At 35.7% G+C, this 27,518-nt stretch overlaps 1 protein-coding gene across 1 annotated transcript in view; it reads left to right on the top strand.

Moving 5' to 3' along the window:
* Positions 1-27,518, top strand: part of ANO6 (anoctamin 6) — a 53,588-nt gene that overhangs the window by 18,284 nt on the left and 7,786 nt on the right. The window contains exons 2-18 of the mRNA XM_072401451.1: positions 317-390; positions 3,244-3,378; positions 11,754-11,819; positions 13,278-13,556; positions 14,485-14,598; positions 14,977-15,092; positions 15,884-16,018; positions 17,069-17,174; positions 18,319-18,379; positions 20,855-21,000; positions 21,113-21,190; positions 21,884-22,109; positions 23,270-23,439; positions 23,531-23,628; positions 24,656-24,783; positions 25,096-25,301; positions 27,301-27,503. Coding sequence (XP_072257552.1) covers positions 317-390; positions 3,244-3,378; positions 11,754-11,819; positions 13,278-13,556; positions 14,485-14,598; positions 14,977-15,092; positions 15,884-16,018; positions 17,069-17,174; positions 18,319-18,379; positions 20,855-21,000; positions 21,113-21,190; positions 21,884-22,109; positions 23,270-23,439; positions 23,531-23,628; positions 24,656-24,783; positions 25,096-25,301; positions 27,301-27,503 — 2,341 coding nt within the window. The remainder of the gene's footprint in view (positions 1-316; positions 391-3,243; positions 3,379-11,753; positions 11,820-13,277; positions 13,557-14,484; positions 14,599-14,976; positions 15,093-15,883; positions 16,019-17,068; positions 17,175-18,318; positions 18,380-20,854; positions 21,001-21,112; positions 21,191-21,883; positions 22,110-23,269; positions 23,440-23,530; positions 23,629-24,655; positions 24,784-25,095; positions 25,302-27,300; positions 27,504-27,518) is intronic.

The following is a 27,518-nucleotide window of genomic DNA, read 5'->3' as shown; positions in this document are numbered from 1 at the left end:
GTAAAGGTCATTAAAAATAAATGTGCTGGGTAAACAAAATGCATGTCAAAGGGTGACACAGTACATCCTAAAACAAGTTTCTTTTGCAATAGGCTCTAAAACTTTTTGCTTTTTGTTTAGGTACACATAGAATATATTTGGCTAAATTATCTTAAAAGTTCAGTGGATTTTAATTGTCCTCATCTCTAAATTAGTATAAAGTTTCACCAAGGTGAGGGTATACTTGTGTGTTAAATATGTAAAACCTAATACTGTATTGAGTGCATATTCATCTCTTCTAAATGTATTTTCCTGATTTTTTTTTTTTTTCTTTTAGTTTCTGAAGAAATGGAACAGACGGTGTTATATGGAACAATGCAAGAAAATGTTCCCAGGCGTGCAGCTGAGATGGTACGTATATTAAGTCAAGCCTCAACTATTAGTTGACACCAGCTGTGTGCACAGGACAACTGATCATGGGGAAAAGATATCAACTGTAAATAACTTGGACCTCCTTGTACAAGCTCTGAAACAGTAACCCTTGTAACATGCTAAAGCCAGTTTTGCAGGTGTTTTCAGTGCATGTTTCTCAATTTCACCTGAAAAAGAGGATACTGGGCCAGGAAAAGTTTGTATTTAATAACTTGCTGAAAGATTGCAGCATTTTATTTGGCATCCAGGTCCGTATGTCCTGGAAGGAATGGGTGGGCCAGGCCCTGCTCACTTTTTCTATGTCAGGGATTAGGGATGCCTTTGTGTCAGGGGAAAGTGTTAGCCTGAGGCTAGGTGGACAGGCTGTGTGCAGTGTGTGGGCTGGAAGAGCCAAGGAGGTCTCCCAAAGTTTAATTCGGTGGGACCAATACCCTGATGGGTGCCGCAATCTGTGAAAGGGAGTGCAGGCTGTAATGCTGGTGGGAGAAGAACTGGACAGCCCATGTTGGGTGACTACAGGCTGTGAAACTGCAACAGGTGTTACCTTGGTTTTTCAGGCTCAATTCTGGAGTAGCCGCTTGGGCAGCAAGATTTTATTTACTTACCTGTGGGACTTTAAGCCTTTTTTCTGCTGGACTAAGCCATTTTATGTTTTGTCATGCTGGATGGAAGCTACCTAATTTGTGACTGAGACTAATTAAACAACAGAAGAGGATTAAGCCCCCAACAACCCCACCACCACCACCACCACCACCATGTTTAAACCTCATATTAAAAAAAAATATTTAAAAAAGGCAGGTAATTAAAGTCTGTCAGGCTTTACTGTTATCCATGTTATCTGATGTCTGATAGGTAGGTATTGCAGGCAAATGCATCAAAGTTTCATGGGAAGATCTTCAAATGTCTGAGAAATATTGTGCTAATTTCAAAAGGTTGAAACTCTTTATAGCCATAGGGGAGGGGATATTTTATGTGGTTTGGAGAACAACATGGGAAAGTTGCAATTCCTTTAATTTCTGCTTTGTGTGGTTTCTATATTTTACAACTGTAACACAAAAGTCTTGAATTAGTGGCACACTAAAGAAATAGTCCCCTTTAGAACTGTACAAATCGTGTAACTAAAGATTTGCCCACACAAAGCTATATACTTTTTTTCACAATGACAAAAAGTAGTTGTGACAACAAAAGACAAAATACAGAAATGAAACTCTCATTTTATAAATCCACAAACAGTGAAATACAAATGTATACGCTGTATGTTGTGTCCTTATATTTACAAGAAGACACAATAAAGTGGGAGTGCTTCTCTTCAATATTTCATGCACTCTACAGCAGTAGAAATCAGCAGTTCATGGCCACCAAAACATCCCATTTCTAAATCGATGGAATAATAATTTCTAGTATCATTATTTCATCATTATTGGAATTATTGAACCAAACTGGAATTCAGAACCAAACTGAACGACTGAATTTGACTTTATCCGAATTCCAACCAGCAACATTGCGATCAATAATAAATTGATTGGTGTATGGCCACCCTAATGGAACCCTGGATTATAATAAATACCTGACCGTGTTCTAATTCTCCCCCATAATAAACACGACTAAGAATTTTAAGAATTTCATATTTTTTAAGAGTAACATTTCAATTAAAATGTTGCTAAATCTGACCTTCCATGGCGAAAGAAATGGCTTTCAAAGGCATTTGTTAACAATTTTATGCCCCTATACCTTGGCTCCAACTTTGACTGCAAGGCATTGGTGACGTGACTCTGTCTCCCTGCTAAGCCTAAAGCTCCAAATACTGCAAAAATACACAACTGGTTGCAGGAGTGAAATTTTAATTTTGAGACGCTAGCTGTGATAGGATGCATGGTGATGGTGGTCATTCATGACATCTGGTAGATTTGGAGACTGGGGCCAAATTAAGAATTTTATTTTTTTTTTTGAGGATGAACAGTTTGTTTACACACATTTTTTAAAGCAGTTTCTGTTAGGTGGCATTGAGCTGGCAATAAAAGAGACCATCTATATTTCCATCAAAAGTCCATTTTACAATACATACACCCTAACTAGAACAATCTAACTAACATTGTACAAAAGCAAATATGTTGTAAATCGTAAAATGGAAGGGTTTTAGCACATTGGACAGTATTTAAAACAGTTACATTTTGTTTTGGGATCACTAGAGTTGCGAGCATTTCCATTTTTTCAACATTGACTAGTACTGAGTTATTTTTACTTGGTATAGGTCAGGAAGGAAACGCTTTCCCAACCTTTTTGTGGACTTCCTGTTTTTTTATCATAGGAACTCTGCTTTATACAAGCCGCAGAACAAGAAGCAAGCTATAATGAATGTTTCTAGTATTTTAGTAAAAGGAATCTGTCAAGAATTAGCTATGCTAGCTACCATTTCCTAAAAGTACCAGCTACAGAGATGTCATCCTTATCCTTGCTTTTCTTTGTTTATCAGGTTAATAAGCTATAAAGCAAGAATATGTATGGGATTTTGAGTATTCATTCATGATAAAGCCAGCAATCCTAGTTCCAATAGTTGTATTGGAGCTTGTAAGAAAATACTCCAGCAATTATGTCAGGGGCCACACTTATAAGTAAGTTGAAGACCACTGCCTTAACCCTTTACCCTAATGCTAACCTAACCTAAAACATAGGCCTCCAATCCCTAACAGTTACTAACCTGTGAAATGCTGAAAGCTATTATTCTTTATACACGTGTTTGAAAATATGGCATACTCTTATGTATATTGTAAAAAAAATAATTTTCTATAATATATGTTCTAAATATAATGTATATATTTTTTATAATCCTAGGTTGAATTTAATCAGAACTCAGAATCCTTATATTTCAATGACAATCAAAGACGTATTGATTATGTTTTGGTATATGAAGATGAGAGCCTGAAAGAGTCCAAGAGCGCCAAGAAAAATGTTTATCTAAAGCAGCGGGTATGTGTTATGTATTAATCTTGTTGTATCCAAATTCTTGGTTATTTGTGGTAAATAGAAGCTTTAAATAAATGAAGCCAGCTTCTTCCACACCTTACTAATAGTGGTAAAGGTTAACCAATAATGAGCTAGGGGAGACAGAGAATTGTATATCTTTATAAACTTTTGCTTGCATATGTGAGTTCTAAAACTTCTTTACAAAATTTGAGAAAATTGGGGAATTTATGTTAGAAGAGATTCTGATTGGTTCCACTGTGGTAGATTTTTCTACCTTGCCTAATGTTATTTATGTGACTGTTTTCGCTATATAAGGCTGGGATTACAACCCTCATAGTTGTTAAGTACCTTTTCATGCTTCATGTGTTTTTGAGTGAGTGAGTTTGTTGGGCTGTCAGTAACCTTTTGAGAAACACTTCCAATAATTATCGTTGGAAATGACAGATCAGCCGAAAATTGATCACAAAAAAGGTGACCAACGATGCCGACGAACAAGGATCGTCATTGGAAATGAACACCCGTCATGGCGGATCTGTACGGTCATTCAGTGATCATGCATGTTTCCGCAATACACTTTCTCCTTTACATATCACTCCCTGCATCATCCAAACTATCGTATCCAGCGAGCGTACACTATTGGTGGATTATATTTGAACGATCGTATCGTTACAGCATGTACAGAATTGTGCACAATACGATCATTCCAATATAATCGTGCATAATCGTTGATCGGTCGTAATCGTTCGTTTTCTAACAATAATTATTGGAAGTATGTACCTAGCTTAAGCCCCATCTAAGATGAAATGTTGCAGAAGAGGAAGAGTAGCATAGTCTGGTGGGAGGCAATTTTAACGGTAGTGAACTTCATGGAAATTTTATTTGAATTCTTTAAATTTTAATTGAACAACTAAAAAAATGTTGATTTGACAGATGTGCTGCTTACCAGTTTTACCTTCATTGTGCATGTTGTATACTTTTAGAAAAAAATCTGTTAGTAACATTTGTTTTGGCTAATAATATATAAAATATACTGTGTTGATAGAAGTTTTTAAAACTACACCTATGTTAGTTATAGTTACCCTTTAAAAAGTACGGTCAATGTCAATTAGAGTACCATTTTGTTTCTGACTCATGGCATGCTGCCTGATTAACAAACCAAAAATCCCCTCAGGGATAGGGGAATTCCTGCATTTTGAAATTGCTTAAAAACTGACTGGTATGTATAATACTGTTCAGATAACATGTGTAACCTAGGCTCCCACTTAGTCTTCATAAACTGTTTGTGAGTCATAGGTTTATGGGATTCCTTTAGTTTTAGCAGTTCACTAGTGACTAACAATAAAAGGATGGGATTTCCACATAGATTTCCATTCATATAAAATGAAGAAAAATTGACACCACACAAAGTAAGAGGTAAATTCTCCAAAGGGAAATCTCTCCTAGACAGTTACTAGAACTCTATATTTTTTTCCAGTGGCAACCCAAAATTCCTTACTTTCAATCCGTGTGACAATGGCTACTGGAACAAATCAGGTGAATCTACTGGACACGGAAATAATCAGCAATAATTATCAGATTTATTTTACCATAAAGTTGGTCAATTTAAAATCCTAAAATTTACTTTTTGGTAAACAATTGAAAGTTAAAACACTGGTCTGTTTCTAAAGGATTATTGGACTCTCAATGTACTTTTTCCAGTTCCCAGCTCTATACATCTACTAAATCTCTCCCAAATCTTATGAAGAGTGTTACAACATGGAAAGCATTGGGAGATCTTGCTTATGGGGTATTTAAAATATATGAAGTAAAAACCCTACTAAGCCCCCAAGACTTCAGTGTTGTTAATATTATACAGTATTTATATAGCGCTGACATATTATGTAGCGCTGCACAAAGTCATGTCACTAACTGCCTCTCAAAGGAGCTCACAATCTCAATCACAATCTCAATCACAATTTTTGTAGGAAGCCAATTAACCGGAAACCGGAGTACCGGGAGAAAACCCACGCAAACACAGGGAGAACCTGCAAACTCCATGTAGATAGTGTCCCGGTCGAACCTGGGACCCAGAGCACTAACCTCTGAGCCACCAAACTGCCCATATGTAAAATATATTTTTTTGCTTAGAACGACTCTGCAATAAAATTCTGTTAGCATTAATGTAACACTTTTTCTGTTTGCATACAGTTTGCTGCAATTGCCAATATTTGCAGTTCACCCCATTCTCACCTAGCAGCGTATTATGAGTAAAGCAGTATGCAGCGTGTTGCAAGCATTTTCTGCTCGGGTATTAAAGATAATGTGGATATTTCCTCCATTTATTTTTAACATACATTTTTATAGTGCATTACAGCATTAGAAGGTCAGAGTTTGCACAGCAAGATTTTTTTTGTTTTGTTTTTTTTTTGTAATGGGAGTGCAGCTATGATGAACTGCATAACTTCCTCTAAGTGACTCATGGGGTGTGTGGGGCTAAGTTTCCAGTCTTCTAGCTGTCCTGTGACACTGTTTAACATTCAATTTCTGGCCAAAAAAGGGGTAAAGGACAAGGCTTGGCAAGGTAGAATTTCGTCATACTAACATTGCCATAGAAACTCAGAAAAATAAAAACTCAGGCTCAAGTTTTGTATCACAAATAATGCCAGCTGAGTGCTAAAAAAAAGACAAGCAGGGATTTTCTCAGACAGTTACTCAGAAATAAATACCATTTCCATGGACATCCAATCTGAATTTTAATGGAATGTCAGTTTTTAAAAAGCTCAGTGCTTACAAGTTTTAGATAGAAAACCCCAATGGTTTGGCAATATATATGTAAGGCCCGGATCTATGTCGGTATTCCTCAGACACCAATCCCCCAATCTATGCCGCAGTCTTCGCCTGTAGCAGCCCCCGCTCAGCCTTGGGAGACTTCCAGCACTCAGTTTCCCCCAGGACTTGCGCAAAGGAATACCGACCTGGCATCCACTAAATGCAGAGTACAGAGCCACGCATGCAGAGTAAGAAGATAGGAATCCAAAAACTAGCCCAGGTGAAAAACACAGGAAATCAGTCCATCCAGCGCAATAAAAGGGGTGAGGGAAAAACAGAGTCGGGGTCACAAGCAGAGGTGGGTCTAGGCAGAGTTCTAATGGGTAATCAGAAAACAAGCGTAGGTCAGTAACACGAAAACTCACAAAAACACTCCAAAACAGGTCAGCCCAGCAGCCGCTATAACAGGCACCTCTGACTGGGAGCAGAGAGGCTATAAAGCCCCAGCAGCCAATGACACCAACTCCATTACCTTCAGCTATGCAGCCTCAGTGCAGAGGATGCTTAGGGAAACCTCACCCACAGGGATGCTGCAACCTACAAGGTACTGATCCTGCAACCCCAGTGCTACAGTGAGCGCAGCCGCCAGAGAATAGGCTTTCTGCTCTATGGAGGGGGGGGGGGAACGATGGTGCGGCACCCCCCTGAGCGCACTCTACATTCACTTACATTAAGATCGTTCGCTATCCATCGTCCGTGGATCTGCCAGGACGGTTGGTTGGACGATGGACAACGAGCGCTGTACACACGCCAGGTTCTCGTCCAATATCATCCCTGAGCCGATTATCAGACGAGAACCATAGCATGTGTGTACCTACCTGTAGAAAGCCAGGCCATCAACATTTAGGAAAATTAGAAGTGCTGAATAGTACTAGTCCCAAAATATTTAGGGAGTACATATAAGGAGTATCATGGTATGTGGGCCATTAAACAATGTGAAAAGGACCACTGACTCATAATTCCAAATGCTGGGTGCTACAGAGAAAAACAACTAATAGGCTAGCATGTTAGGGTGGCTATTAAACTTATACTTTGATTTGTAGTTATTATACCCCTGCAAATTGTAAAAATTATGGCATCCAAAGTAATTCAAATACTTAAATTCTTCTATGGCATTATTTCCTGTGTTGTATATGTAAAAGCTTGAGAGCCTTGGCTTTTTGTGCGTGCCATAATCTTTAAAGGGATTAGGGCCACAAACCAGTAACCTGTAAAACATATGTGGCTGATAAACTTGACTGTTGTAAGTGCTGATATTTCTTTCTTGCCAAGGATACATTAGTTATACATTATATAAAACCTTTTAACAGCATTTCTTTTTTTACCCTACATCAATAATGAGTAAGGTTAGGTCAATGATCTTGAAAGTGACGTTCATAAGTACAACAATGCAACATGATTATAGGTGAAAAAATGATTTCATTTTTAAAATAAAACTGTACAGGCTGATTTTATGCTTGTGGTACAGCAGGTCAGTATCTAAAGACAACATGATATCATGGAATTGTCGGCATGAATCATTTCAAAAAAACTAACTGATGATGATGCTTTATTATTCTGTTCTTCAGTGGAGGAATGGGGGGTCCATTTGCAGGCTGTAGTCTTGCAAAACAACTTTTCCTTCAGAATGAATATATATAATATATATATAATTTCTAAATTGGCATACTGGTTCCAATCCTTTATCCAGAGGCATTTTGTAAAGTTGTACTTTGCACCATGTAACGATTCATAGTCTTTAATTTACTGGTAGTAAAAAACTGAATTTTATCCAGAATCTGCTTTCTCATAACCTACAAAACAGTTCTCATCGAAAGATGTGGTGGCTTAGCATGAGTATGTTTAGCTCTAAAATTAAACCTTTGTGCTGTTTTGTGGTGTAGTGTGGAATGCTGCTGGGAGTTTTGTTGCTGTTGGTTCATGTCTCAGGAGTATAATTAAACCTTTCAAGGGTTGTGTCTTTACTACCAAATGAAGTAAAAATAATGTCGCCTCCAGCTGCCTCCACCTCTAGAGCTTTGCTTTAGTGTATCCAACTTTGTAGGGCTCTTTTATTATATGGGCATGCAGCAAACATTCCAGATAATTAGATAAAGCCCAAAACACTCAGGCTGGATACTTCTGGCTCTTGGAGCCACCTTCTGCACAGTTTCTGATGGAAAGGGAATATGACAATGCTCATGAAGTGGCCTGTATATATATGTATGTATATATATATATATTACAACTTTTTATGTCAGTGTTTTTAAACTTCAATAAAAAGCTCATGTCAGAGCTAGAAAGAGTTGGCCTAAGTACAGCAGAGTGTAACTATTCTCCTGAATGAATGTCATACACTGAATCTTAGACATATTACCGTTTATTGGCACAGCTTTGGGTTTTTCTGTACTGCTCCTTTGTCCAGCTGCTAGATGCCTATAGACATAGAACAACTTGGCAGTTGTTATAATTGTATGCAAAGTTTTAAGGTAAGGACATACTGACGCATCTACAACACTACATTAAAAAAACAACAGTTTTTTAATGACAGAAACTGGCAAACACATAGTATATCTGTAATTTTAACAGTCTTTGATTAACTTACTTCATGCTGTTTGATGACTGTTATTGACTTTTTGCACTTGTGGGACAGTGAGCCCTTAGTATTCACTTACATATTGTGATTGGGCTTTTAATATACCTGAGATATATTCATATCAAATCAGTGCAGTTGGTCTGTCCTAGCACAGTGCAGTCCCTTTTAGTATGATCATTCATTTACAGTGTTTAACCCAGATTTTTTTTAAGCCAGGTGGGAAGAAATTGTAGGTGGATGGCAGCCCCTTTATTGTGACCTAACTCTTCAGTAACCACCCAGAAACAGACGGGTGATTACTGAAAAGTGCTGGGTGGTGTACCCGTCTAATAGGGGCTGGGAAGAACACTCCATTTAGATCTAAGCCCTTACTTAAATTTCAATTGCTAAAACAAAGTGTACTATAACTAATCTATTTTGCTTTTTTCTATTTTTTATTTTGACATCTCATTGCTGCTAATCTCCATGTTTTTTTAGCTACTTCCTGTCAACATACACATACTCCATCAGATGCACAATTTAAAAAAGTAGATATACCATTACAGGAAGGTCTAGTGCTTTATGGAAAGTTCACTGGAAAACTACAAATTCAAGAGATTATAAACACTTAAAATGACACCTTTTAGCTCTTTGTGCACAATATATGCTAATTTGTTTCTTAAAATAAATAGGGGGGTTGGTCTGAATTGGGTTTTAATTGTGGTGGCACTTCTGTTTTTTAAAAGGCATCCAGCTGGTGAAAGAGGAAAAGTCAGATTCATAATGGTCCACATACTTTTTTCAGTACACAAACACAACAGTGGGACTTAATATTGACATGTAAGGGGATGGCAAATCATAAGGGTCTATGCATAAAACAATTATTTTGACATTCACCAAATACCACAAGAGGGCTAGAGTAACATTTTCTGTACTTACAGGGTTAAAACATAGGGGATTGTACATGTACAAACACTGCCTTTTTACATTGACAATATTGTAATATTGTAGCCATTATTAATATAATTTGATAACTGTAGAATGGTGACATAATAAAGTGGTCAGACAGCTTTTTTTATCTGTACCATAGCATTGTTTGTTTTGGCTGCAGGGTGTACATTGTGTTGTGGAAGCAGTGTCAATGTTCTGTCATTTGCATCACAAAACACCTGTATGAAAAATCCGGATGAACTGCTTTGCTTACGTCTTGTAATATTTACTGAACAACCTTAGGCTGTCGGAATTCTTCTGTATTTTATGTCTTCTCCCACCCAAAACAAATCAAATTTTTTTTTTCTACACCTTACACCTAATGTCTACTTCTAACATTTCATTTTGCAAATGTTTTTGGCTTGACTGTCATGTGGACCCTCCTACTTTATTACTAATCAAGAGTATCTGTGTAGGTTCTAGACTTCCCGGATCTGCCTACTAATACCAGATTGGTGGCTTTTTTCAGCAGTGGTGGCCACCTATTTTTTTTATAATTTGTAGCAGTTTACAGTACTGTTCATCTGCTGCTGGTCTAATGACTGTAGCAAAATGTTGCAAATGATGCAAACATCTGACCTATTAAAGATCTCTATTCATAATTTGTTTACTAGAATTTTGTCTGTGCATAATGGGAACATTTTTTAACCCATATTTATTGCATTACACAAAACTAAGGAACCCCCAAAAGTAGAGCCTTCAAGCTGTGCAGGGCTTCCCCATGTAGCCACATGTATAGGGCCCATCCTATCACTGGCTGCTTACAAACCACAAGCCACCAACCACAATTCTGCCCCAACAAACACAGGTAAGATGTGGGACTATCCCACAATCAATCCCAAACCTGTCTAACCGTTAGAGCATATCTAACCTTCAAACAAAATGTAATCCTTTACAAACCACTTATCAGTTATTACATTTGTTGGCTACATTTTTATTTTTTTTTAAAAAAAGTACATTTTCTGCATTTTCAGAACTTACCTGTTGATTGTGACAGAAATCCTTGTAATTTCCAATGCAGTGAACAACAAAATACTTATAAATTGTTATCAGCCATACCAGTTCACTTCTGTAGATTACAGAACTCTTTGTTTCTGTGGTATAGAGAGATATGGGGTGTTTGTAGTCCAAATCAAAAGTTACCTGAGAATAACAATGTGGAACAGGGATTATGTAATTCACAGGATTGCCAGGTAAAAAAAAAATCTTGATATAATTTTTATGTTTTAGAGAGCCTCTACTAAAACCAATGTTTTGGGGGTCCATGTGAACCCCTTGCTAAAACTAATTATTTGGGTGTCATTGGGAAAAAGTCAGTGGGAAGAATGCTAACCAATATGGTGGCGGCTAGAATACCTCTCTTAAAGACAATTGAAAAGGTAAGTTCTGCAGCCAACGCCTTCTGGTAGAGCCAGCTCCATGACACTATGCAGGCATCAAAAAGGAGATCAGGCAATAAAAGTAACCCCTCAAACTCTCTGGAACCACTGAATCCTGGTTGAGAATGCCCGGTGTAAACAAATAGTTCTGTCTTTACACAGCCAGTATTGTGGCTGTCATATTTTGTACATATATTTATATTATGATTAGATAACATGTTTAGGTGATGATAAACCGAAGCACTGAAAGTTTTTACAAGGGTATATTATTGTCTTTTGCAGTTTATGTAGACAGATGGCTTAACTTTTTTATGGCAGCCTGAGAAAATTAAAGTAAATAGAAAAAAATGATTTATCGCTGTATAGTCAGCCTTTTGGATTATTGTTTCTGATCAATATACTTTATATGTTCTTTCCTTTATTATCAAGGGTCACTCTATTCCTATGTAAAAAAAAACAACACAAGGCACAAACTATACTATTCCATCTGCTTTTAGTGGAGTATTGAAAATTCCAGCAGATATCTTTTCATTTTTGTGACTCTTTCTTTGGTCCTGTTTTGCACTGCTATGTTGTACTTAAAAAAAAAAAAAAAAAAAATCATAAATGTCTTTTTATATTTAAACATGTTATTTTTTTTTTTTCAGAATAAAAGACAAGCCTATGAGTCCAATCTTATAAAAAATGGTTTACAGCTCGAAGCCACCAGATCTGTAAGTTTTTAAATCTACAACATTTTATAAAGTGCATGCCTTTAATCAGATTTGTATATACAGCTTTCATTAGGGGTTTCTTTTTTATTATTATTATTATTATTATTATTAAACAGGATTTATATAGCGCCAACATATTACGCAGCGCTGTACATTAAATAGGGATTGCAAATGACAGACTAATACAGACAGTAATACAGGAGGAGAGGACCCTGCCCCGAAGAGCTTACAATCTAGTAGGTGGGGGAATTTCACACACAGAGGATGTGAGATATGTAGTGTGGGAAGTAGTGATGGTTTCAAATGACAGAAGAAGCCGGGTAGGCAAGTTTGAAAAAATGGGTTCTGAGTGCTCTTTTAAATGAGCAGAAAGTAGGAGCAAGCCGAATAGGACGAGGAAGACCATGCCAGAGAATTGGGGCAGCTCTAGAGAAGTCTTGTATCCGTGCGTGTGATGAGGTTATGAGTGAGGAAGTCATTAGTAGGTCATTGGAGGAGCGGAGAGAGCGGCAGGGGGAGTATTTTTTAACCATGTCAGAGATGTAAGTGGGACAATAACTGTGTAGGGATTTGAAGGCAAAGCACAGGAGCTTAAATTTGATTCTAAGGTGAAATGGAAGCCGCTTTATATGATGTATATCCATTAATATTGAATAATCATGATCATTTGAATTATAGCCATTTTTTTTAAAACTTTATACCAGCACCTTTACACCTTTTCCTTTGAATGGTGATTGGTATCTGAGCTGCTTTATTATATCAGTGAACATACCTAACAACTAGTTAAAGAGGTGCATCTTGTGATGTCTTCAAGTACCTAAATAATGTCCCTGGTCACAAAGGTGTTCTCTTTTAGGGGCTTTTTTTTAAAGATCTCTAAAGCATTCATTTACAGTGATGTATACCACCCTTTATTTAGCATGTTCTATAATCAGTAATGTGTTATCACTATCTTTTATAAAATTTTCACTTTTATAACAATACATAAAAAACAGTCTTGAAAGACAATAAGGATTATCAAAGAGAATATAATGGTGATAGAATATGGGGTTTTGAGAAAATGGAGTGGTTTATAAAAGAGGAGTGATTACACACCTAACAACATTTATGTTTCTGTATTGAATATTATTACATGATCAAAATTTGCCCATCTTAGTGAACTGAGCTTCTATTCTTAAAATGGATTCATGAATCACTGTAAAGCCTAAACTTCTTTCCAAACAGTATTAAGGTCTTCTCCATACTTACACTGTCAATTGCCTACACAGCTCAGTAAGATTTTGGTATCTGGCAGTTAGGTAGTAAGGAGCACACAGACGGCAGTGTTATATCATATTTTTACGGACACCCAGGCTTTACATTTAATTGTATATGTTTTGTCCTGATTGATGAATTATGTGTTGCTAAATTTCCTGAAAAGCTACATGGCAATGTTTGAATGTATATCTGTCATTGTAGGTGGCTGATGAGGGATTGGTGTTTGTGAAGGTGCATGCGCCATGGGAAGTCTTGTGTACCTACGCAGAAGTTATACACATAAAGCTACCTATACAGCCAAATGATCTAAGGCAACGACGTTCAGCTTTTAACTGGTTCACAAAAATCTTTACTGTGAGTGAAGATGTGATAAAACCAGAACAGGAATTCTTCACAGCACCCTTTGAAAAGAATCGTACGGAGGATTTTTATATCCAGGACAGAGAAACCTTTTTCACACCAGCAACAAGAAGTCGTATTGTAAGTAACTAGATCCTGGCTCTATCTCGGTCATTTTTTTGCAAAGTTATCGCTATTTTAATATTTTTTAGAGCTTTTTTTTTTATCCTCCTATGACTAAACCCTATAAAGCATTTTAGGTTTTCTGCCCTCTTCTATTCGGAAAACACTGAAATGGACTATATGCTTTATACATATTTTATTAAGGATTAAACTCATAAATATGTCAATTCTTTCCAACTTTCCCATTTTTTTAAATTAATATATTAGTTATATATTTAAACAAACTTTTAAATTAAACAAATATGTGCAAATATAAACAAGATCAGTTTATAGTCTATTTCCAGCCCAATTTTTGTATTGTGTATTTGCTTACACCCTATAAACCCTAATTATATGTAGGGGTTTTCTATCCGCCCATGACCCTGTTGGCAAGATTTCTCCTGTGTGATTTCTTCCTGTGTTAAAGCATGACAAGAACTGAGAAAGCAGCTGTCACAAGGCAATAATAGTAACTTGATAGAGGTTCTAATGTTTTCCGGTGTTGGTAAAAGTAGGGGAAAAATCTTTATTGTGGTTACAGACTCCAGTAAAAATCTAAAGGGTTTTGTCCTTACCCTACTGCTAAATATGTTTTTGAGATGAACCTAAAAACATCCTCAGCCATGGGATAAGCAGTACTTAATTCAGCTTTTTTATTTACATTGGTTGAAGTTAGTTATGTCTGTGAGGAAACATGATTGGATTTTTTCATAGCCATACTAGCATTCAGTAGATAAAATCTCGTGTCCTCGGCTAGCTTTAGGCCCCTGGCAATAGTGGACTGACAAGTATTACTCTATAATCCTTTTAGTGAAAACTGATGTATGCACCTTTATCAGAGACAGGAAAGGATTTTGTGATAAGACTTCATTATATTAGAAATTTTAGCCCTGTATTTTTGTTCTAGGTCCATTTTATACTCTCAAGGATTGAATATGCGGTGAAGGATAATGTGAAAAAATTTGGCATTAATAAACTCCTGGACTCTGGCATTTATAAGGCAGCATTTCCTCTTCATGATGTAAGAAATTGTACATGCTCTGGTTTTCTTGAAAAATTATTTTGTTTTCTTTTTTGTTCATTTTTGCGATTATATCTATAAAAGTTGTTTGGTGTTTTAGGTGTTTTAATACAGTACAAATGTATTTAAAAACTCAAATCACAGAAATGCAATACTTGTATATTAATTTGTTATTAAAAGTATAACCAGTAAATAATTAGTACAATTAACATATATAGTATATATCCGTTATTTGTTTAGCTGTTTGTCAAGACTTCTGTTTAACGTGCAACCCAGTATTAAGGCTTATAACAGTTCTAGCTGTGCATACACATATACATTTTTTTTGACTGTCCCGATTTTTGTTGTTGGCATATAACATTTGTATGTATTCTGCAGTGTAGATTTAATGTCAAGTCAGAAGATTCGAGATGCCCAAATGAAAGATACCTGCTGTACAGAAATTGGGCCCACCCTCTTAGTTTTTACAAGCTGCAGCCTTTAGATCTTGTAAGGTATGAAAACAGAATCCATATCAATTTACTTTTACATTGTGTGTGCTACTAAATCTAAACATGTGTTATTAAATGACTGTATTTCTATCTTTAGCGATTTACCTAAAAATTGGCAGTTACAACAAAATATCATAACAAAACTAACAAAAGTATAAATAAGAAAGTAAGTGCCAAATGAGAGAGCTGGTTTATATAAATAATATAATAAATATAAATTTATATTTTAAACTTATATATAAATATAAATTTATATAAATAAAAAAGTTTTACAATATAGTTTAGTTCCCTTCCCTTAATAGCTCTGTGTTCCTTCTCTAAATGGCACTTAAATAGTTCTGATGAAGATTAGAGATGATGACACTTCAAAAATGCACTCTGGTAGAAGTGTAGACTGTTATGCAATTCACACAAAAGTTTGTAATGTTCTTAAGTTAGGATTTACAAGTCATTAAATTCCTTGCAATAGTTCTGTAGTCAGATGAAAGTGGACCTCAAGTGGGAATGAAAGTGGTTTCTCATAATGGTGAAAATGGTGAATATAACAGGTTCTGGGCTCTGGTACTTGTCATAATGTGCAAATAAGCACAGCATCTTTATAGATATTTCTATGATACAGCCTTCCAAGCATAATGATCCACTCGTTTGAAATATTTCACTCTTTCTTACCAAAAAGGCTGTGCTTGCTAGCAATTTATTTTGTGTATTCAGTTCTACCTTTAGTGGTCATCTTAAATCTGCTGTAGAGATTAGTACATAACAAAAATTATGTATCAATTTTATTCTTTTTACAGAAAATACTATGGTGAAAAAATTGGAATCTATTTTGCCTGGCTGGGTTTCTACACACGAATGTTGCTGCTGGCAGCAGTGGTGGGGCTTGCATGTTTTTTATATGGATATAAATCCCAGGATTCCTGTACCTGGAGGTAAGCAGAAAACGCACATATAAGTAACTGTATAAATAACTGTAAGTTTAGCACATGTTATAAATCCTGGTTTGGTTAGTATACATCCATTTAGTTCATACTGCCTGAATATTTATCTATTTAAACTGTAACTGTCTTTCCCACACTTTCTTAGCTTTTTAAAATACAGATTTTGTGCCAGGATTTAAAAATATCTACAGGCCTTTATCTATTCTGAGATGGAGAAGTTACAAACATCAAAGTAACTTGCTTATCCATGTTTTAACATCCAGAGTTGTACTGTAAATCATATTTACTATAAACAATGTGCTTTGTCTAGAGAAGCTGGGAGAGAGGACGCAACGACAATATTAAATATGTTGGTTTATTGTTACTTATTTGTGCTTTGTTTAGCCAAAGGTAACTTTGTCTTCATAGTGTTAACCGATAAATATATGTAGTTAGCTCTAGGTAGCTCTGTATATACAGCATACAACATATATGTTACTGTTTTTATTTTTTTCATTCTTCACACAAAGTTCTTTTGATCGTGCTTGTTTCCATTGACAAATAAAAACATTTTTTCTTCATCTGTTGTTATTGAGTTGAACAGTATACTCCAACATCTGGAGGTAATTCTAAACGTGACTGTGCCAGAAGTTCTATTTTATATTAGCATGGCTTGGATATGTTCCTGCTCTCTGTACATATGAGATTGTTTTATTTCATAAGTTGGGAGCTTTTTTTCTCTATTCTGAAAAGGTATCGCCAGAACAATTTTTAATAATGCCAGCACTAATGAGGCACCCCCAGCTTATTGTTCTCAGAGCAAGATTTTTTTTTCCTTAACATCATAGTTTTCTCCAGTATAATACCATTACCAAGGATGTCTAGGTTTTATTTTATATTTTTTCAATTGCACTAAAAATGTTGATTTAATTTGATTGTAACTTAGAGCCCATTTCACTTTGCTTTAAGGTCAAGTCATCTCTTATTGTGTTTAGAGAGCTTATATATCATAAATACAAGGACACTTTATGCCTTTTTAACTAATTGTTAACTCTATTTCAGCAAAGAAGTTTGTGACCCAAACATTGGAGGAAATATTATAATGTGCCCACAGTGTGACAAAGAGTGTACATACTGGTACCTTAATATCACTTGTGGTTCATCAAAGGTAATAGGAAAAACAGACTGCATTAGTTTATGTATTATGAGTTATATAGTGGTGTTCTTTATTTGATATGGGGATATGCATTTCCATTGGTCACTAGTGGTATTAATACTAAGACAGTGTTTAAATTGATGTTTTAGCAAATATTAAGTGGAAGGGTTAGGACCTTCTTCTACATTAGAAGATAACCCTATTATTCCTGTTCTGGTGTCAACTCAAAACTGGATTTGCCAACTTTGGATTCAGGGAGTCATTTTGTTACAGTGTTACAGAATATTTATCTATTTTTCCAGCAATCTAACCTTGAAATGATTTGTAAAATTATTAATACATTACATATTTAAAATGAGCATAACATTAATGAATTTCTTCACCCTAATGTTGTTGGCAGTAGGCATTGGCTTTTTCCATAAATATTACTTTCCAACACTTTAGGTACAGCTAGAAGAACCAGCATTTATATGCATAATGATGCAGAGATCTACTGCCTTACTTTTCATTTTGACATTGCTTATGTTCACCATATCACCCTGCTCCACAGAATCGTATAGTCAATATAGTCGTACAGTCAGAATCACACTAGAAACACGGTGGAGGGGGGTGTATAATTTGAACACAAGCCCATTGTAAACACATGATTTCTCCCCTTTTGAATAATACACATCAATCATTACTCTCTTTAAAGCAGATGAGGTTAACTTGACGTATTTTGTCTGTTGAGGACCTGGTGTAAATTAGATTAGACCTGTGGCTCCTAAATTCTTGGGGGACCTGAATTTAATTGTAAAGAAAGCTAAAAATGAAAAATACTTTCTGTTAAGCCAACTACTTGTGGTTGTCTTTTAGGCTAGGAGTATTATCTGTGGGAGGCTAAAACACAAAAAGTGGTGGTGAGCCTCTAAAGGACATAAATATAAACTTAATAGAGGTTCTAGTCTTCTCCCTTTTTGATCTAAAACAAAAATGGTTTGGAATATTACTTTGGTTAGGGTGCAGTTTAGGGGTGTTGAAGTGGCAAACTTTTTTCCTGAATTTAGCTATGCTTAAAAAATGGTATCATTTGTTTTAGTTGTTTTATTCTAAATTCAATAACATTAAAAATCCATATGTGAATAAACAAAATATTTGCTTTTGTTGTCTTTTACAGACACTTTGTATATTTGACAGTTTTGGCACACTTGTGTTTGCAGTCTTCATGGCAATATGGGGTAAGAGTTTATTATTGCTACTGTAGTTTGTGTGTGGTAAAAGTATTTCATCATTGAAAAACAAAATTCCAAAAGATGTAAACTGATTTGTAGTCATTTCATGAAAAGGCACAGTTTTGCATTGTTTTTATTATTGTTATTCCTGATATCTTGATTAAGTCTTATTCACTAGTAAAAAGCTGGGACCAATGAAAGACCAAAAAAAACAGTGTAACTAATGTTACTTTGGCACACATTAAACGCCATGCAGGCCAAAGCAACATTTAAAGTTGGTCCCATCAGATGCTGATACAAAATTTTCCCTTAGAAACAGAGATCCTTGGTAAATTAACAAACAATAAAATACTTCACATCGCAACTTGTGTGAGACTTAAGGGGATGGAAGTGTTCATTCACAAAGTAGCATTTCTTTCAAGGGGTAAAGAGTATAGTGAGTAACCTGCTACGTATACCTGAAAGAAGTGTGTGTGTTTGTGTGTGTGTGTCCCCTAAATTTATAGTTAACCACTGCCTTCAGTTATGTACACAATTTGTTGTACGCGTTTTGTGCAATGTTGAAATTCTAGTAAACAATTACTCTTTATTCCCTTCATTGATTCCATGTTGCCAAAGTCAGCGCACAATCCTCTTGTACCAATCAAAAGATGGGATTGCCACGGTTTAACAAGTAGTCATTAGCATGTGGATATTACCGTTCTTTAGGAAAGCTGTAGTGAAGAAACGTGTGGGGCAAAGCTAGTCACTTAGTACCGTGTTTCCCCGAAAATAAGACACTGTCTTATATTTTTTTGGGCTTCCAAAAACACACTAGGTCTTATTTTCAGGGTAGGTCTTATATACTTTTTTTAATGAAAAAAAAAACACTTACCATATTCATGTAGAACAATGTACATTTGAGAGTTTTATATGGTGACCCAATTGTAAATTAAACTCTTCATTGATTCATTGCTACCGGTATTGGTTACTGAATTCAGCATTTCTCTTCTTGCACTGTTACTGTATTAAATCAGCCAGCTTGTCCTTACAAACCTAAAATCAGCACAAAATGTGGCTGGGGCAATGATTACTCACATTTTTATTTTTTTATTTTTATTTTTATACTGTAATTGTGCTGGTTAAAATAAAAAAAAAAAACTTACCTTATCAGAAGACGCGAGCCGAGTTTCTGGCTTCTGACAGGCGAAGTGCATGTAATATCACTCTGCCTGTGACAGGAGCCGGAACTACAAGGCAAGCATCGGCTTGTGCGGCTCCGGAGTGTGTACGCCCGCTGTCTCCTGCTCGGTGAGTTTTTTTTTTTTATTTTTTTTTTCTTTTTCTACTAGGTCTTATTTTCGGGATAGGTCTTATATTAGGGCAGGTTGGGGGAAAAGTGCTAGGTCTTATTTTCGGGGAAACACGGTATCTACCAGGGCTAAACTATACATGCTCAGGAGAGCAAGTAAGATATGTGCTCCTACACTAGTACTTACATAGCAGTAACGAATGTGAGTTTCTGTTGTTTGAAATTATTAAATAGTTTTATGCTATGCAGATATTATTTTCTTCTTTTTGGCATTTTGTACACAAGTAATAAAAGAGACAAAGTAAAATGTGGATATATTGGGAGAAAGTCCTAAATGGAAGGAAGCAAAAGTTTATTGACCTTTCTTTGTAAAATCTGGATCTCGTGAGTGAGTTTTGCAAGGGAGAAGCAAAGAAGTTATTGTAACGAGTGGATTGGGAACTTATTTTGGCACCATAGCATGTGAATCACATGTATGGGAATAAGGAGCGTTGTTTACTAGATATTCAGGATTGCACAAACTATGTATGAGTTTGTGTTTGTGTGTAAGACTCAACTAGGAAACTGTTAAGGTATTGCTTGTTTAAATAAGGTTAATTTTTGGTACTGTGTGCTATAGTATATACATCTTTTTAGTAGTAGGCATTCTTAAACAGTGATTTGATTTGGGGTTTTACATTTATCAAACTGTAGCAGGATTAGGGGAGTGTTGAGAACAATGTAAATTTTGGATACATTTTTGTCAGGACCTATAGATGGATTTCTATGGGACATACTTTAAGCTACAATCTTCTAAAAATCATTTTTAAAGAAAATTAAAATTACAGAGTATTACAAAGAAGTTTATTCCTAGAATTACTTTGAATTGAGCTCATCTGGTAAACTCTGATGAACTGATCTCTGGTAGTAAAGTATAATTTACCTTAAGAATTATGGGATTTGGGGCTTCTCTTTGAGCCCATAGACTCCTAAATGTGTCTGCAGGTACCTTGAAATAGAATAAATGTCATAGTACCTTTCATGGCAGGTTAAATTTAGGAATTTGCCCTATATGTCTGTATGGAGTAAAGCTAATGTCCAAATATTCTACAAATTTGGGCTTTTGAATAAGTAACCGTAAAAACAAATTTGATATAATAATGTCCCAAAAAAGAAGTATTGTATGATCAGAATTTTCTTGTGCTTTACAGTTACATTATTCCTTGAATTCTGGAAGCGGCGACAAGCCGAACTTGAGTATGAATGGGATACAGTTGAGTTTTTGGAACAAGAAGAACAGACTCGACCTGAATATGAAGCAAAATGCACTCATGTAGTCGTGAATCCAATCACTCAGGTAAATATTGTTTATGTTGAATATTTACTGCTAGCACTTTGCATCCAGAAAAGAAGCTTTATCTGAGTTCTATATAATAACATTGTATTTTTTACTATTCACTTACATTTAGCAAGAAGAACACGTCCCTTATACAACCTGTGGAAAATGTCTGAGGATGGCCTTCTGTACAAGTGCAGTGTTTTTTTGGGTAATGCATCTTTTTACATAGTTTGGGGATTGTCTTTGTCTTATTTAGTTTACAAGGTAAACTTGTTGTAGAGCATGGTTAAAAGTGTCTGTTTTAATCCTGATATGAGTATACCTTCCATAGAAACTAACCAATCGACCAATCCTTTTTTTTTCTTACAAAATAGCTTAGAGTGATTGTTTTCTGGTACAACTGATGTATACCATATCTTTGAAAAGCAGTTCAATAAATAGAATATATGCATGTACTTCCGTCTTGCATAGTTAAAGGATTTCCCTGTAAGATCTTTTTTAAAGCTTCTACATAAGGCATAGTTGGAAATGAACAAGAAAAAGTAGACTGTTGTAATAAGTAGTTAATAAGTAGTTGTTCTGGTCTTACTTATTACCTGCATTCCAAATTCTCTTTACAATTTCTGTTACCCTTACAAAACTTGTTTTCAGGCTTTTGTTGATAGGCTTTGGGCTTGTATCCATGACCTAATTTTGACATTTTATTATATTATGCTTCTGGGATCATTCTGAATATGTTGGCAAGTACATTTGATCTGCAATTGAAGTCCTTTATTTTGCAATGGAAGTGCAAAACCCATTTAAAGCAAACAAAAGCCTCTTAACATTTCCCTTACATTTAGTATCTCCTAATTTTCTCATATTAAAAAAATAAATGTTAACATTATATACATTTCCACAGATCATGTTAATCGTGGCATCAGTGGTTGGAATTATTGTGTATCGGCTTTCTGTTTTCCTGGTATTTTCTGCAACATTACCAAGAAACATCAGTGGAAAGGAGTCTATCCAAAAGTACTTGACTCCGCAGGCGGCTACCACTGTCACAGCATCAATCATCAGCTTCATCATTATCATGCTACTGAATATGCTGTACGAGAAAGTAGCAATAATGATCACAGACTTTGGTGAGAATCACATCCCAACCCTATTACGGATAAAAAGTGTAAAAAAAATGAAAATCTCCCCTTTATTTAAAATACAGTTAGATTTTAAAAAAACATAGTATTTTCCTGAAATTGCTTATGCCTTTTTTTAAAGCTGTGTACAATCATTAGGAGTTCAATTATTATCATAAGAAAACCAGACACTATTGCAGAGAGCTGCCATCTGTACATGTTACAGACACTTGGGGGGGGGCAAGACGAGTTGGGCTTATAGGAAAATTAGGTTGGCTTATATATAGGGGGTGGGGGGGCATTGTGTAATTTACCATGGGTGAGCTCATGTTCATTCTTGTCCATTGAATAGGGTGCATTTGTAAAGGTGCATGAAAGGAAAACCTGCAGTCTTTGAGTGGAGATGTACCCTATGGAGAACATAGCAGGGTTGTAAGAGTTGCAAAGAAGGCTAAGCAAAATAGTTGACATTAATGGGTTTAATTTGTGCTTTGGCTGGAGTTCAGCTTTGGGTGAGGAGTTACTTTCCTAATGGATTTATTTGCAGAACCCTGGGTCTCTACAATCCGTTATTTAATGTCAGTTGGTTTTAAAGTAAAATTAGTTTATTAATTATGCAAGTTTGTGCCTCTATCAGCACTATCCAAAGCAGTTTTTGTTGGAGTGTCCAAACGTGCAAAAACCTTGTGGTTGACTCAGCACACCTAGCTCTACATATAACTGAAATGTGCTATCTGTAGTAGATCTCCTAACATCCTATATATGGAACAGGGCTAAAATGAGAAATTCTACAAGTTACATGGAATTAGTATGAGTTTTGTAATGTTCAGTGCAGGCATAATTTAAAAAGCTTATCAGAAATTTGTCTGTAACAAGATTTGGTTCTGTAAAAGGTTTGATGCCTCGGGGGCCATAGTGTGGGGGGAGGGGGTTCTTGGACATTTTTAAGTGCATATACAGAACTATATTATTATACTATATTAATATACTTAACAGATAAAGATGATGACAACTATAGGGTTTTAGGTAGCTGAGCAGGCAAAAAGAGACATGGTCAACATCAGAACCATTTTATCAGACGGGTAGGGTAGCCTTATTTTAACTTTTCTGGATAGCAAAATGTTAATGTCTAAATAAAGTGGGTCTCCAATCTGCTATTTCTTTTTAAGAGCTTCCAAGGACAAAGACAGAGTATGAAAACAGCCTTACTACCAAGATGTTTCTCTTCCAGTTTGTCAACTACTACTCTTCTTGTTTCTACATTGCCTTCTTTAAGGGGAAATTTGTAGGCTACCCAGGAGATCCAGTGTATTGGTTTGGAAGATACCGTAATGAGGAGGTAAGCAAACTAATCAATGACCCTAATTTTTCAACTGCATCAGTTTTTCATTTTGTTTAAAAAGTGTGGCTTGACTGTCCTGTTTTTCCAGTGTGATCCTGGTGGATGTCTTCTTGAGCTTACAACACAACTGACAATTATAATGGGTGGCAAAGCTATATGGAATAACATTCAAGAAATTCTTCTACCGTAAGTCCATTTGTACTGCATTCATGTTTGAGAATTATGACATCAAAATGAACCAAGTCAATTTAATATACCTAAAACTATAGTTTAAAACCAATGTAAAGCCAAAGTCTAAAACTCCCCTAATGTGTCGTCAGATGTTTTGTACAATTCAGTAGTGTGTACCTTTCCACACATCCTGCAGTGTGTGAATATAGATGTGCTAAGCTAAGAATTGAAGTGAAGAATTGAAATGAAGTGCATTTGACCTGCATTTTTTCTGGTTCAACTGTATGAACATTTCTTATGTAAGCATATTAACAAGTTTAGGGATTACTCCTCTTCAGGACTATACAGCCAAGACTTTTCTCACTTTAGTCTTTACCACAGCATCATGGAGTAGGGCTTTCCTCTGGCTTTTTTTCAGCACTTTAGCTAACACTTTATTTTCCACACATTCTTTTGACAGTTTCTGGGGGAGCAAATTACCTAAGTGCATGTTTTTGGAGGTTTGGGGGAAACCGGAGTGCCCAGAGGAAACACATGCAAATACAGGGATAACATGCAAACATTTATATGCTATACCATTCCATAAGGTTAACTTTGATTCAACAGCTGGCCTTTTTTTACCCCTGGGGTCACAGAATATACCGAATAAAACACCTGCTTTACTTCTGTAGCTTAGTCGGAAAATTAAAAATTCACATGGCCATATTATTTAAAAGCTTGCTGGCTTGTTTGGTCATATGTTTTTGGTCTATTTGGAGGAACATCGTCCATCCAGAAAAACACTGACTCTAAATTGATATTGCACACCTATTATTTTAGATTTTTGAAAAATGTTATGGTATTAGATATTCACAGCCACAGTCAATTCTGCTCTAATATACATCCCTGACAACAACTTATCTCCTCATATTCAGCATTTTCAAGATTTTATCCACATATTATTTTTTGATATTCTTTTTTTAGCTTTCAATAGTGTAGTTTTTAAAAAATGACCTTAAAGAACACACATTCAATGTGTTATTTTTTTTTTTTTTTGTACTAGCTGGATAAAAAACCTTATTGCAAGATTTCGTTCTTCCGGAATAGAAACAATAAAGCCAAGATGGGAACAAGATTACCATTTACAACCAAGTGGAAAATTGGGGTTGTTTTATGAATATCTTGAGATGGGTAATTTGTGTATTATATTTAATTTTTTGTTCATATAGGATCTCAATGAAAATATGTCATTAATAAAACAGCCTCTAAAGCAAATTTTATTATAGAGTAGTATTTGTTTATATACAAACATGTTTTAAATTCTCTTTGCTCCCCTCCCTCTCTCTTCTGTCCCAGCCACCTTTTCTCTCATGCTTTCTCTCTTACCTTATCATCAAATGTACATGATGTAAACGTTTCTCATGTAGACTAACTTGGTCAGTCTTTATATTGTGCTTATCCATTAATTTATTGTAATTTTCATGCTGTTGTATCTTCCCACAGTGATTCAGTTTGGATTTGTCACCTTGTTTGTTGCTTCATTTCCACTTGCACCACTGTTGGCACTTGTGAATAATTTATTGGAAATTCGGGTTGATGCCTGGAAGCTTACCACCCAGTTTAGACGTATGGTACCAGAGAAAGCACAGCACATTGGAGCCTGGCAACCAATCATGCAAGGAGTGGCCATACTAGCTGTGGTGACCAATGTATGAGAAATATAAAATATTTTTTTTAATTATGGTACTGTAAATATTTATGAACCTCAACTAGGCGGGGGCCTAATAACTCACCCTGTTTTAATTCTATTAGAAGATATATGCCTTCTTCATTTGTTCATAAGGGTTTACCTGGCTAGTAGCTAACAAAACACCTTACAGACTCCTAATCAACATATGCACAGCAATATTATTATGGGGCAGCACAGTGGCTCAGGGGTTAGCACTTTTGCCTTTGGAGCACTAGGTCCCAGGTTCAAATTTCAGCCAGGACACTATCTGCATGGAGTTTGCAGGTTCTCCCCGTGTCTGCGTGGGTTACCTCCGGGTACTCTGGTTTCCTCCTACATCCCAAAAACATGCAGTAAGGTTAATTGGCTTCCCCACAAAATTGACCTTAGACTAAATAATTGACATATGACTATGGTAGGGACAGTTAGTGACACAACTATGGACTATGTACAGCGCTGTGTAATGTTATGGCGCTATATAAATACTTTGTAATAATAATAATAATAGTTACTTGACCTGTCCCTGCCACATTTTTTTTAAGTGGGACTGCTGTGGTCATGCCACTGTCAACCATTCCTCATCTGCCGTTAATCCTGGTTCCTATGAAAAAAAATGGAAGTGGTTGAAATCCCTTTTTTTTTTTTACAGGCACTTATGCAGGAATGGTTGCAATGCTTTTTTTAAGACACTACATGCAGTGTCTCTGAGTGTTCTGCAAGTCCATCCACTTCCATGTAACCTCTTCACAATGTTCTGAAAACCATACCATTCCTCAACCACACCTAACCACAACCATGCAGTTGAAAATAGGCACCTAAGAGCAGCTAACCACATAGTTTCGCATCATCAGCATTGAACAGCCTTAGGGTGACTATCAAGTAATATTTTCCTGGAGAGGATTCTATAAATTGTGTAACTTAAGCTGACTAAACTGTCAATACAAGTGTCTTAGTGTGGTCACATACCTAAAATAAACTTTGACTGCACACATTTACCTTGATTTCCCTGCTAGAACTTTGTGTTCTGAGATCTTATTTACTATAATGAGATCTAACAATTAACCTATTTTCTGACATTGTCGTATACTGTACATCTCTGGCAGTGGCAACATCTAAATAATCTCCAGCTGCAATAGCAGCAGGAAGTATATTTAGGTGATTTCAGTGACGTGCTTATATTTCTATAAAAGTAGTATATATATATAAAGTTAGGTGCTGAGTCCTTCCTCCACCCCACCTGCCATTTTGCTCCCCTCTGCAGCTTTATTGGCATGAAGTGTTAGGCTGACTTATGGGTTCTAGTAGATCCCTGATGACTCCCTAAAGCCATCTTATCACCTGCACAATACTTTTGAGATAGCAAAAAAGTTAAATTAAAATACAAAATATTATTGAAAGCTTCTTCCCATACAATAGTATACAAAAATGACAATTGTGCCACACATATTACAAATTTCCACACATACCAAAGCGGTAAAGACTTTTAAAGCATAGTTTATAGACAATTTGAGGCTACACTATCTATTTTTACATATGCTCACCTTTTGTATTTTACAAAAAATAGAGAACTTATTGTGCATGTGTGAAGTAATTTATATTTTAATGTATTTTTTACTGAAAATTTAGTTTTGATAGTTACACTACGATTGTGACATCAAAGATTGCATCTACCATTATTTAATTGTATCATTCTCTGCTTTCAGTTAATATATATTGTTTGAGAGTTTGTGTACATTTATACATTTGTGTGAAAAACAGAAATATAGTTCTTTCACTAAAAGGGTTAATAGTATCATTGACATGCATGATAGTAGTCACATATGTATTACGGGGTCAGCATTTTGTTTCTCAGCAGCTGATTTTACACTGGCAATATCTAGAACATTAAATATAGGGTATTTTAAATGCTATTCAATACATAGAGTATTTAGATTAGAATTATATAGTTATCCCATATCCATTTTCTATTGAAATTACAGGCTATGATCATTGCCTTTACATCTGATATGATACCACGCTTGGTATATTACTGGTCTTTTTCTGTACCACCCTATGGCACTCATTCATCAAACACCATGGAAGGATACATCAATAACACTCTTTCTGTGTTCAGCATATCAAATTTCAAAAATGAAAGCAGACCGGTTCCTCCGTCATGGTTTGGCAACCAAACTACATGCAGGCAAGTAGTGGCTGG

The sequence above is a fragment of the Pyxicephalus adspersus genome, chromosome 2 (genome assembly GCF_032062135.1).
Source record: "Pyxicephalus adspersus chromosome 2, UCB_Pads_2.0, whole genome shotgun sequence".
Lineage (NCBI taxonomy): Eukaryota > Metazoa > Chordata > Amphibia > Anura > Pyxicephalidae > Pyxicephalus > Pyxicephalus adspersus.
The sequence above is the reverse complement of the archived record's forward strand: the minus strand, read 5'-3'. Positions and strand labels throughout refer to the sequence as shown.